The 13,645-nt window shown below is 43.3% G+C and overlaps 1 protein-coding gene across 6 annotated transcripts in view; it reads left to right on the top strand.

Annotated features, from left to right (window-relative positions):
• Window positions 1-13,645, top strand: part of LOC114478733 (dipeptidyl aminopeptidase-like protein 6) — a 133,846-nt gene that overhangs the window by 57,528 nt on the left and 62,673 nt on the right. For 5 of the 6 annotated variants that reach the window (XM_028471928.1, XM_028471930.1, XM_028471931.1 and 2 more), the window contains 7 exons: window positions 867-981; window positions 1,212-1,310; window positions 4,796-4,890; window positions 5,237-5,311; window positions 5,379-5,431; window positions 7,760-7,841; window positions 8,147-8,267. In XM_028471928.1, coding sequence (XP_028327729.1) covers window positions 867-981; window positions 1,212-1,310; window positions 4,796-4,890; window positions 5,237-5,311; window positions 5,379-5,431; window positions 7,760-7,841; window positions 8,147-8,267 — 640 coding nt within the window. The remainder of the gene's footprint in view (window positions 1-866; window positions 982-1,211; window positions 1,311-4,795; window positions 4,891-5,236; window positions 5,312-5,378; window positions 5,432-7,759; window positions 7,842-8,146; window positions 8,268-13,645) is intronic. The other variant, XM_028471929.1, reaches the window with a different exon arrangement.

Genomic DNA, 13,645 nt, shown 5'->3' with positions numbered 1-13,645 from the left:
GCACTTTTTTTTACTAACTACGCGCGTACTGCTGATTGGCCGTTACCCATGACGTAGCTCAATGGGTGTAACCAATGAGATGGTGCTGTGGGTGTGACGATGCTGGAAACGGTGGTGACTGAAGGCGCAAACAGAGAGACAAGGCTTATCAAAATAAAAGCAGAACCCTTTTATTTCACACTCGACATCGATATTTTTTTAAATTTATTTTTTAATTTTTGAGCGGGCCGGACAGGAACGTACAAAGGGCCGGATGTGGCCCGCGGGCCATAAAATGCCCAGGTCTGGTATAAACGATAGAAAAGCTAAAAGCATGAAGTCTCTTGATGTTTATAACTGTTATTAACGGACAGGTAGGCGGGGCTACTGTACTCCTGTTAACAAAGGTTTCCATGCGTTTCTGCGTATTCTGATCAGTTTTAATGAATGAGTTTCCATCTCTACATTAAGTCTCCTCCTCACTGCTCCATGTCTGCATATCAGTCCATTTATACCTTTTTATGGTCACTTTTTACTGGATCCAGACTGAGATAACGCATTAGCTTCACCTTAGCAGTCCTCCGGTTGTTTTACACCGAGCCTGCATGCACTTAATTTAGTATGTATACGTCACACAAAATGTGTCTATATAACCCCTGTATAAATCTGTATGATGGGTGACGTCTATACTCTGTGCGCCTCTAGGCACAAGTCATGGGAGGGCCCACCTTCTCCAGCTCCCCTGAACCGTGGTAGAGGCCCGGCTCCCTTAAATTCTACCTCCTATAGCACCGGGGGCGTGCCACCCTCCCAGCCCCCCCATTGCTCCTCCCCTGTAACTAGCTAATTAACTAAGTAAATAACTAGGTAATGTGTGTTGTTTCCAGGACTTGGTAGGCAGTGCTCCACCACAGAGGAACTGGAAGGGAATCTCCATCGCTCTGCTGGTGATCTTCATCATCTGTTCCCTCATCGTCACCTCCGTCATCCTGCTGACTCCTCGTAAGTAACACACACGCTCATACGCACGCATGCATTCATGCACACACACAAATACAAACTTTGGAGAGTTTGTATGTTTTAATATTATTTATTTTAGAATATATTATAAAGGTTTATAACATTGAAACACTTTTATAAACCTTTACAAACATTTATAAAGTTTTATAAACATCTACAGTATAAACCTTTATAAACCTTGATCAATGAAGTCTTTCTGCTGGTCTCTGCAGGTGAAGACGACAGCCTCGCTCTGAAGAAGAAAGTAACTGTTGAGGATGTTTTTGGTTCAGATCTCCACATCCATGACCCTGAAGCTCAATGGATCAGCAGTGAGCTCACGTTACGCTTTGTTTTACACGATTAAAGGTCCAGTGATCAGTTATCAAACCAATGCAGCTATTGGTCCTAATTCTGCTCCGGTAACCAGAGGTGGCAAAAATACTCGTCTTCAATACTTAAGTAAAAATCGAAATACTTGAATAAAAAATGACTCTGATAAAAGTATTGAAGTTGCTCCCTTACATGAGTAAAATTTTGTGCATAATACTAAATGTACTTAAGTAAAAAAGTAAAATAAATGTTTCTCCAATAATAAAACAGTGTTTTTCAACATGGAAACAAGTTACATCTGTTTCCTTTGAACACCTGGAGAATTTAGCAGATGAAGACAATTTGTAAATAGAATGTGTCAAAAAAAGCTAACATGTTGACGAGCACTAGCTTTTCCTTCATGTTAGCACGTTGAGTAGCACTAGCTTCTCTTCCATGTTAGCATGTTGACTAGCACTAGCTTCTCCTCCATGTTAGCATGTTGACAAGCACTAGCTTTTCCTTCATGTTAGCACGTTGACTAGCACTAGCTTCTCCTCCATGTTAGCATGTTGACTAGCACTAGCTTTTCCTTCATGTTAGCACGTTGACTAGCACTAGCCTCTCCTCCATGTTAGCATGTTGATGAGCACTAGGTTTTCCTTCATGTTAGCATGTGGTGTGTAGCATTAGCTTCTCCTTCATGTTAGCACGTTTACTAGCATTAGATTCTCCTCCATGTTAGCATGTTGACTAGCACTAGCTTCTCCATGTTAGCATGTTGACTAGCACTAGCTTCTCCTCCTTATTAGCACAATGACTAGCACTACCCTCTCGTCCATGTTATCATTTTGACTAGCATTAACCTCTAATCCATGTTAACATGTTGACTAGCACTAGCTTTTCCCTCATGTTAGCACGTTGACTAGCACTAGCTTCTCCTCCATGTTTGCATGTTGACTAGCACTAGCTTTTCCTTCATGTTAGCATGTTGACTAGCACTAGCTTCTCTTCCATGTTAGCACGTTGACTAGCACTAGCCTCTCCTCCATGTTAGCATGTTGACGAGCACTAGCCTCTCCTTCATGTTACCATGTTGACTAGCACTAGCTTTTCCTTCATGTTAGCACGTTGAGTAGCATTAGCTTCTACATCATGTTAGCACATTGACTAGCACTAGATTCTCCTCTATGTTAGCATGTTGACTAGCCCTAGCTTCTCCATGTTAGCACGTTGACTAGCACCAGCTTCTCCTCCTTATTAGCACAATGACTAGCACTACCCTCTCCTCCATGTTATCACTCTGACTAGCATTAACCTCTAATCCATGTTAACATGTTGACTAGCACTAGCTTCTCCTCCATGTAGCACGTTGACTAGCACTAGCCTCTCCTCTATGTTAGCATGTTGACAAGCACCAGCCTCTCCTCCATGTTAGCGCGTTGAATAGCACTAGCTTCTCCATGTTAGCACGTTGACTAGCACTACCCTCTCCTCCCAGTTAGCACGTTGACTAGCACTAGCCTCTCCTCCATGTTAGCACGTTGACTAGCCCTACCCTCTCCTCCCTGTTAGCACGTTGACTAGCACCAGCCTCTCCTCTATATTAGCACGTTGACTATCACTAGCTTCCCCTCCGTGTTAGCACGTTGACTAGCACTAGCTTTTCTAAGTTAGCACGTTGACTAGCATTAGCTTCTCCTCTATGTTAGCACATTGACTAGGACTACCTTCTCCATGTTAGCACGTTGACTAGCACTAGCTTTTCTATGTTAGCATGTTGACTAGCATTAGCTTCTCCTTTATGTTAGCACATTGACTAGCATTAGCTTCTTCTCCATGTTAGCACGTCGACTAGCATTAGCCTCACCTCTATGTTAGCACGTTGAGTAGCACTAGTTTCTACTCCAGCTTTGCAGTTGTTGGTTTGAGTTTTTTCACGTCGTTATGTCGTCTTAGAAGGTCTTAAAAGTAACGTGCTAATTTTTTTAAATGTTAGGAGTAGAATGTACAGATATTTGTTTAAAAAAGTATGAAGTAAAAGTAAAAAGTTGCCAAAAAAAAAATATTCAAGTAAAGTACAGATACTAGAAAAAACTACTTAAGTACATTCACAAAGTATTTGTAGTTTGTTACTTGTCACCTCTGTCGTTAACCAATCATTCACAGCCTTTAAGGACCCGTGACCCCAAAAGAAAGGCTTCAGCGAACAGTCATGTGGAGACAGGACCATCTATAAGGGGGAATAAAGGAGAGATTTTTGGGGTCCATCCATAAAGTCAGTAAAATGATGGTCTATTGTTCTATGAATCTGTGATAACCACATTTATTTATTCATCTGAATAATATCCACTATTATCCAGGAACGTTTATTATTATTATTATAATCATCTTAAAGATGGAAATCATGGTTTTAATCATTAATAAAATGGTTCAAAGTGAATAAAATGGTGGAAAAGGAGGTGAAATGGGATTTAAAAAACCACCGAAATTGGAGGGTAAAAAAGGTTAAAAGTGTTAATAATAGATCAATATATGTGACATTAGATGTAAAAGTGGTAGAAATGGTTTATAAGTGATGAACATGTCTGGAAAGTGGAAAAAATGTGGAGAAAAGGAATTAAAATGTGATGTAGAAATGTCAGAAATGGGAGAAATGTAGCAAAAATACATTAAAAGGAGCAAAAATATGGAAAGAAAAAGTGATGAAAATATGTTAAAATATGGTGAATTTGGTGGAGTTGTAGAAAAAAGGTAAAAATAAGCAAAAATGGGCTCAAATTGTTTAGAAATTATTCTTAGTTTCTTGAATGCATCTGGTGTCCCCCCCAGTGTCTTGTAACCTCAAATGGGGTCCTGCCCCAAGGTTGAGAACCCCTGCCCTAAATGAGAGCAGTCGTTGGTGGGATGGAAACAGCTGATTTAGATGTTTGTTGGATGGTTTTAATGAATAAAAGCAGTCAGATGATGATGTGCATGTTGTCCTCCCGTTTGTCACTAACTGTGCTCACATACTTATTTTGTGATTGCTGAAAATTAATGTAAAAAAAACAGAATTCATGTTCTGAAACAGAAAAATCAACTAAACTAAAACTAAAGCCCAAGAACTGATTTTTTCTGCTAAATCAAATGTATGTGTATGAAGTAGTGCTGTTGATTGATTCTTCTCCAACTCTTCACATTTTAGTCAAACTACTTCAGTTTGCCGTATTTAGTTGTAAAATATCAGAATGACTGCCCTCTATGGGTTGAAAATACTTTAATGCCGCTCTTGGCTGAGAAAATGTAATCTTAGGGGCTAAAATCACAATCACCATTAAAATTTGATAATTTCTGCAGCCTTGACAACAATAGTAATAATGATCATTATAACAGTAATAATGTTCTCATCTTAGTATTTTTCTATCCTTCTTTTCACTCTTTGTGATGTTGGACTGATTTTAAAGTGATATTTGAATACTTGCAGTAACTGATTACTTTTTATTCCCATGTGTTTCATTGACAGACAACGAGCTGCTTTATCGCATGAGGGACGGAGACGTCGTAAGATTTAATGTGGAAAACAAAGAGCGAAGGATTGTCGTACCCAAGCAGCTGTTTGTGAGTGTGTGTGTGTGTGTGTGGGGGGGGGGCAGAGGGCAGCAGGAGGGGCGAACGTGACGCCTACAAGAGGCTGCATGCGCACCCCAGCAGCTTGCATTTCTCCACCCCAAAACCTCATCCCCCCCGCCCACATGCTATGTCCACGATTTCTGTTGTGACTTATTGTGCCTGTACGCTGAGGAGGTATTTCCTAGTTCTACACTGCGCTCCCCAAAGAGAACTTAGTTTAGGACCTGCCTTTTCCCAACTCTCCTTTCCTCCTGTTTTCCCACTTTTTATCTAAACTGATGGCACTGCAGATGGCTGCCTCTGTGTATTGATGCTGATTCTGATTCTGATCCAGGACAGATCCAGAGCTACCAAATATCAGGTGTCTCCAGACCTGCAGAACGTGCTGTTTGCCTTTGATGTGAAGCCGGTGAGAAGAACGTGACCTTTGATCTGACCTTTGATCTGACCTTTGATCTGATCTTCTGTGTCCACAGATCTACCAACACTCCTACCAGGCCAAGTACATCATCTACAGCCTGGTGACACAGTGAGTTCAGCTGTCCTTACAGAACATTCTACACACGCATACACACAAACGCACACGCGCTTCTCTGGCCGTATGTTTACAGCACTTCTCGTCATCAGCGCCGCTTTTACATTTTAAATGATCAACTTAGGGAGTTACTAAAGAATGAGTTCACTCAGAATGTAGACTTATTCTAGAAGTCACCTGCTTTTATTTTGTCGCGGTACCATGAGGAAGTGTATAGCCTCCCTCTGCAGCTGTGTCACTATAGTGGTAGGGAGGGGCTACTGCCTCGGCTCTACACACAGTGAAGGACGGGGGAGTTATTGTTTAAAGTCGCTTTAAGAAGTAAATTTTTTTAATTTTGAGCATGTATGTCGGGTTGCTTGGAGGGAGCTCGCTTGAAGTCGCGTCATTTACATTGATTTTCAATGTAATCGTCACTTTTTTTTTTTTTTTTCTACTTGTCTGCGCATGCTGTCAAAGGTCAACACTACAAGAAGTGCAATCTTTTTTTTAGACAGCAATGCATTTTAATTTTTGTTATTGCAATTAAATAAATTGCATTATTTTATTGCATAATTGTGACCATCACCAGCCCTCCCAAAGGAAGGGTAAGAAACACTTTATTAAAGGGAGAATACCAAAAAAGAGGGTAGTGTTACACCTAGGTGAGGGGGTGGGGGGGAGGTGGAAGGGAAAGAGAGCAGGGAGGAGCGATTCAAGGTAGAAAAATGGAAGGGAAGAGAGTTGATTACTGTAAAGTGAGATGGGAAGTTCTAGGTGTGAGGCTTTACTAAAATGGTGGTGGTGGCTGTGGGCAGAGGGAAGGAGGGAGTGGTAATACCTGAAACAGGTATTTAGGATCAACCTGTCTAAAGTTAAGCCCACTACAAGTTTTATCCCACAGTCCAAGGCATGCTAGTGCATCGTAGACCGATGTATGTGCAAGATACTGCCACTGTAAACCCACGCGCTGCCAGAATAGCAGAAAGAGCGGAGCCCAGTGAGCCCAGGCAACCCCCTCTGGCCGAGCAGCCCCCCAGACGCCCCCAAGACACCAAGCCGAGAGGCAGCCACCACCCCCCCACATACACACCCGAGAAAGCACCTAGAAGCCAAGGAGCCAACGCACTCAGCCACCGCCCTCAACCCCCAACCCCAAGGCCCCCCACCGACAACCACCTCACCACCCCCGCACCCAATCCCCCGAGAGGAGGGCACCCGCCAGTGGGCCCAGAGCCAGCAGGGACTGGACCCCAGGCCAGAAGGACCCGGAATAGAAGCAGCACCGGGAGCAGCACGCCCGAGGATAACGACCACACCCCCGGCCGCCCTGGGCAACGAGGGGACGCTGCACGCCGCACCGACCCACCCCCAGGGACTAAGCCAGACCGCCACACCGGCATGCGGCGCGCGCAAACCAGAGGCGGTACTTTGGGGACCGCCCAAGCAGGGGCTATCCCACGCCACACCCACTGGTATGCAAGAGTGTGGCCCGCACCACCCACCCCGGAAGACCCCCGCCAGGACTGGCCAAGCCAGCCGGCCCCCAAGAGCACCCCCCCGGGACCGGGAACCCCCAAGGGCGAGACCCCGGGCGAAGCCCCCCGGGGAGCACCCCCCCCAACCCAGCCCACGAACCGGCCACAGTCAAGAGGGACCGCACAGCCCCAGACACCGGCGAGGCAGGCCGCCCCGGGCCCGCACACACCGAGGACAGCCCCCAAGGCGACCAGGAGACGAGACATGGACCAAGCCACACCCATAGGGAAGAGGCACCCCCACTCCCCGCAGGGCCGACACTGCCCGGAGAGATCCCGCGAAGAGAGCCCCCGGCCGCAACCCCCCACGCCCCCCGAGACCCACCGCTCCACCATGCCCGACCGCACCATCCTGATGTATTTGCATTCTACACGGTGGCCCAGCCATCAACAGAGGGACCACCTGACAGGCCCAAATATGTGGTGCCTCTGCATTCCCCAATGGAGAGGCACTTCCCTATCCCCTGTGTAAATGTGTGTGTTTAGTGAATGTATGAGGTGCAACCTTTGTGTATATAAGTGTATGTGGTGCAAATAGACCCGGAGAGTGGAAGTGGTAGTCGCACCCCGAGGGGTGGTGTGTTGAGGTGCGATTAAAATTGGAGGGATTTGTAGGGCAATTTGAGGTGGGAATGCCGCCCCCGCGCCACTACTCAGTAGTAATCTAGTTACTTCAGTTGGGTTCAGTGTGAACGCACCTTTGTCCTGGTAATTTCTCTACAAACAAACAAATCAACATCTTGAAAGCTAAAAACAAAGATGGGATCATGATGGAGGATTTCCAAGTGTAATGTTATCTCCACAGGGAAACATGGGATCTGAACCCTCCTGAGGTCCATCAGGCTGTGCTGCAGTTCGCTGGATGGGGACCTCAAGGCCAGCAGCTGGTGAGTCAACCAGTTACAGTGTTACGACTTACCCACCAAGATCACAATGCTAGGGCAGCTAGTAATAAAGAGAAATGCAGTTAATGGTTCCAGAGGAAGCTCAGAAACACCAGGAAGTAGAGATGAAAGCAGTTTAGTCCCACAGACAAGCTAACATGGAGCTAGCATACGGAAGCTAACGTGTACACATGGAGATAGCATACAGAAGCTAACGTGTGCACACAGCTAACATACAGATGGTAACGTGTGCACATGGAGCTAGCATACAGAAGCTAATGTGTGCCATTCTGTCTTATGTTGGACAGATCTTTATCTTTGAAAACAACATCTACTACAGATCCACGGTGGAGAGCAGAGCCATCCGTCTGGTTTCTACTGGGAGGGAGGGTCTGGTGTTCAATGGCCTCGCTGATTGGATGTATGAGGGTGAGAGGACACACCTCCATGGTCCAGCTTTGGTTTTAAGGTTCTGTGCTGAGGAACTATTTCTACTCTGTCAGAGCAGCTAATGGAGAGAGTGGGGTCTCCACCCGTCCCTTAAAATACGGAATGGCTCCTTATTTGACCCTTAAATGGTGCATCCTGTACTGAGCCAAAACAGAACAATGTTTAATCTGTATTTACATAAATGACCAGAACATTAGACACATGTCCGTCAGACCGTCACTCACAATAAAACACAAGAAATACCAAGACCAGCAACATTGTGGTGGTAGGATCTATGTAGGACCCCCAAAAAATGTTTGTAGAGATTTTTTTATATTCTAGTGGTTCTCAAACTGGGTACGTGTACCCTAGGACAGGGGTCAGCAACCTGTGGCTCTGGAGCATCATGTGGCTCTTTGACTCTTTGGCAATGGCTCCTATAGCTATAAGAACATATTATAATAATGAACTGTTATTTCTTATAGAGGTTATTAATGATAAATGACATTGACACCAAATAAAATCATGATATAATATTATGTCAACCTAAAAAAAACTCAACTATAAACTTTCCTACACCTGTGGTAAACCTTATGTTTTAAATCTATAATAAGATAACTAAACCAACAAAAAGACTATTCTGGAAGAAAATATAGATTTTATTTGTGTGGGAAAATATTGAATTAAGTGCCAACGTACAAGATTAATATGTATACTTGATATGTAGCAATAAATTAGTAATTAGCACGTGTTGACCGTCATGAACATGTGTTATCAAATTCAAGTTGCTTTTTGTAGCACTACAAATACATCAACAAAAAAATATTGATTATTATTAATAATATTATTCGATATAACTTATATACTATGTATATAATTATCTACATTATATTGTCTTCATTGAGAAGGTTTTTTACTTTAGAAGGATTTTAATCCAAATGAGAGGAGGAAACATGTCTCCTTAGATATAATGGTTACAGACAATAGGGGTACATGAACACCTTTCAGGAGGTATACAAACATTTCAGTTTATTTTTTAACATTATAGATTTTTTTTTACATGCGCACAGACTTTTTTTCATCCATCAATCATAATTTGGGACACAACTCTTTAAAATACACCAAAAGGTAAATGAGCAAAACATCAGAAATAAATGAACAAAAAGGCTTAAATTCAAGGTTAATGTTGGACGAGACACACAGAAAGAGTTTAGACGAGTCTATAGACATCAATAAATAATATATAACATGAGCTCAGGGTACATGGAGCAATCACGTTTGGTAAACACTGTTCTATGTCCACGTTTCTATATTTGAGGATTTTATTCATGGTCCCGTGAGTGTCCCTTATGTTCTTTTGTGAAAGGTGGTAACCCTAGGACAGAGTTCACTTCTTTCTTAATAATCCAGCAGCTATGGCGTAAACCTTGTAAAAAGGTTCTGATGGATTCTGGTAGAGGAAGTTCCACAGAATCAGAATCTGGATCATACCCAGCGGGCATCACTGAGGGTTTAGAGAAATTCAAGATGGTGTCCAAGATAACTGCCGAAAATACCCAAATCTATAATTTTATCCATTCTAAACCGATCTTGTTGTATAACATATCAATTATTGTTTTTTGGGATTTTTTTAAAACTTTTTTTAATTTCAAATTCAACAATTTATACAATAACATTCACACTTCTTCAATTTTCCATTTTTCTTTACAGCTGTATGTATGTGTGTACAAGGATAGATACAATAATAAAATAAAATAACAAGGCAGGTATACCTTAACTCTCATAGGGGGGAAAAAAAAGAAAAAAGCATATAAAAGTCTAGATAAATAATAACAAGAAGAGGCAAGAATCAGGGAGGGGATGTACGTGTACATGTATGAGTATGTAGTAAGTGGGGGTGCTCTTGGGGTCCGGCGGGCCTGGCCCGCTGGCTGGGCCGGTCCTGGCAGGGGTCTTCTGGGGAGGGTGGTGCGGGCCGCGCCTTAGCATGCTTGCAGGTGCGGCTGTGGGTGGCCCCTGCTTGGGCGGCGATCTGGCGCGCTCTGGGGGGCTCGGTCGGTGCGCCTGGGGGCCGGTGGGGCGACTTGCAGTGTCCCCTTGGTGCCCTATGGGCGTGGTCGTCATCCCTGGGGGGCTGCTCCCGGTGCTGCTTCTGTTCAGGGTCTTTCTGGCCTGGGGTCTGGTCCCTGCTGACTCTGGGCCTTTTGCTGTGCGTGGGCCTTGGCTCCTCTGCTGGGGTCTCGGGCGGGGGCCCCTCCCCTAGGGAGGTTGAGTGCGGGGGTGTGGGTGGTTGGGGGGGGCAGGATGTTAGCGAGGGGCCTTGGGGTTGGGGGTTGGGGTCGGTGGCGGGATGCACTGGGTGCTCGGCTCCTTGGGGCTTTCTCAAATATCTATGTGGGGGGCGGTGGCTGCTTCTCGGCCTGGGATCTCGGGGGCATCTGGGGGATTGCTCGGCCGTGGGGGGGTGGCCTGGGGCTTCTTGGCCCCCACTCTTTCTCCTGGCCTGGCTGCAGCTCCTGGGTTTACAGTAGTGGTTCTTACACATACACTGGTCTATGATACACTGACATGTCTTAAACTGTGGATAAAACTGGTACAGGGCTTAACTTTAGACACATTGAGGTTGATCCTAAATACCTGTTCTAGGTTTTACCACTCACTCCTTCCCTCTGTCCACAGACACCACCATTATACCTAAGCTTCACACTGGTCACCAGACTGGATTGATTACACAACACAATAAACACAATATACACAACTACAACTACACATCTCACTCTCACTTTAAAATAATAAATTCTGCCCCCCAGTCTCTCCTCCCTGCTCCCTTCCCCTTCGCCCCTCCCCCACCACCCCCTCACTTAAGTGGAACACTGCTCTCCCTTTTTATATCCCCCCTATAATAAAGTATTTCTTACCCTTCCTTAGGGAGGGCTGGTGATGGTCACAATTAAGCAATAAAATAAAAAACTTAGTTTCATTGCAATAACAAAATGTGCATTGCTGTCTCATAATGATTGTACTTCTTGTAGTGTTGACCTTTGACAGCATGTGCAGACAAGAGAAAATAAATAAATAAATAAATAAATAAATAAATAAATAAATAAATAAATAAATAAATAAATAAATAAAATCCAGTAACTAAAAGTTTTTCTGAAAAGTAAAGTCTTCAACAGTTTTTAAAAGTGACCACAGAGACTGGTGCAGGTTATTCCAGATTCTGGGGGCCAAAGCCTGAAAATGTCATTTTTAGGGTCTTTAGGAGACCCTGGTCTGAAGACTGAAGACTTCACCCTGAAGTGTAGGGGTACAACAAGTCTGAGATATATTGAGGGGTCTGACCGTGTAACGCTCATGTAATGTAATAACTAATATTTATAGTTTATTCTAAACTTCACTAGAACCAGTGCAGAGTAGAAAGAATGGTGGTAATGTGGGATGTTCTAGAAGCACCAGTTAAAAGTCTGACAGCAGCGTCTGTACGATCTGGAGTCTGTTTAGGGTCGACTTATTAAAACATTAAAATTACAATAGTTAATGTGTGATGATATAAATGTGTGTATGACCAGTTCTAGATCTGATTTTAATAATAAATGTCTGACTTTAGAGATATTTGTCAGATGATAAAACAGTTTTTAGTCAGTAGATGACAGTGACCCTCCAAAGACATGAACTGATCAAACACAAGGTTTTAACAGATGAGCCCAGATCACCAAGAGACTTTTAATCACATGATCAGAGTTTATGTTTTATTAGAATTTATCTGGAGATCATTTGATGGCAACCAGTTTTTGATACAGGATATACAGTCTAAGATCTCTGATAAAAAGTGAAACGCTGAGTCATTAAAGGAACAGTACAACTGGATATCATCAGCATAAAAATGATAAGACATATTTTTAAAACCATGGATCAACGACCAAGAGGCATCAGATACAATAAAAACTAAACAGGAACCAGAACAGAGCCCTGGGCTACTCCATATGACAGGTTGGACATATTAGACATTACATCATTATTAGTAACATTAAAGGTTCTTCTATTAATATAAGAGGTAAACCATTGGAGAACAGTACCAGAAAACCATCTCAGATGTAAGTGGATCAACCAGTATACTGTGATCTACTGTATCAAAGGCAGCATCAGATCAAGTCAAACTAAAACTGTGTAACGACCAGAGTCAGTGACATCATCACAATGTCTACAGAGCTCGATGAGGGTTTCATCTTTCTACTAAAACCTGAACATCCTGTAGGCTGACAGGAGTGAAGGAGGACCATGAGCTCACAGGGGCTGATGCACTGCACAAGCTACCCAAGGGAGGAGTGATACTATCCCTGATGTCTTGTACTTTGTTCACAAAAAAGTTTAAAAATGGTTACAGTCCTCCTGTGTGTGTACAGACACATGGGACGATGATGGTGCAACAAGATTTTCAATAGTATTGAACAAAACCTTGGGGTTTCTCTTTATCGCAAAACAAGATTAGTGAAATAAGCAGAGCGGGCATGCTTTATTATTTCTTTTATCTCCATTATCTTTTCTTTTAATAGCTTTATAGAGATAAAAATTTGACTCCTATAACATGTCATCCAAAAAGTCCACCAGTGTCTCCAGTAAAGTCTTTAAAATTAGCTCTTCTTAATGTTAGATCTCTTGTTAACAAGTCACTACTAATTAATGATATTATTATTTTTTTTTTTTTTTTTTTTTTTTTTTTTTCTTTTTTTTTTTTTTGTCTGCACATGCTGTCGAAGGTTAACACTACAAGAAGTGCAATCTTTTGACAGCAATGCATATTTTATTATTGCAATTAAATAAATTTATTTATTTCATTGCATAATTGTGACCGTCACCAGCCCTCCCTAGGGAAGGGTAAGAAATACTTTATTAAAGGGAGGATGTAAAAAAGAGAGGGCAGTGTTACACCAAGGTGAGGGGTTGGAGGGGGGTGGGGAAGTTAACAGGGAAGAGGGATACAAGATAGGGTATGGAATGGGTGGGGAATAGTTTTAAGTGATGCGATGTGAAATTGTGGTTGTGTATATTGTGTTTATTGTTGTGTTGTCAAGCCAGTTTGGTGACCAGTGTGTGGTTTAGGAATAATGGTGGTGGCTGTGAACAGAGGAAGAGGTGAGTGGAAATTCCATAAAACAGGTATTTGGGAACAACGTTTCTAAGGTTGAGCCCAGTATGAGTGTTATCCCACAGCCCAAGGCCAGTGCATCCATGACAAATGTATTTCCAAGTACCGCCACTGCAAAACCCAAGAGCCGCCCCCGGGCCCGAAGAAGCAGTCAGGCCAGCAGCAAGAGCAGGCAGCCTAAGGGCCCCCGGCGACCACCCCACGGCCAAGCAGTCCCCCGAACGCCCCCAAG

This window comes from Gouania willdenowi, chromosome 17 (genome assembly GCF_900634775.1).
Source record: "Gouania willdenowi chromosome 17, fGouWil2.1, whole genome shotgun sequence".
NCBI classification, from domain to species: Eukaryota; Metazoa; Chordata; class Actinopteri; order Blenniiformes; family Gobiesocidae; genus Gouania; species Gouania willdenowi.
The sequence above is the reverse complement of the archived record's forward strand: the minus strand, read 5'-3'. Positions and strand labels throughout refer to the sequence as shown.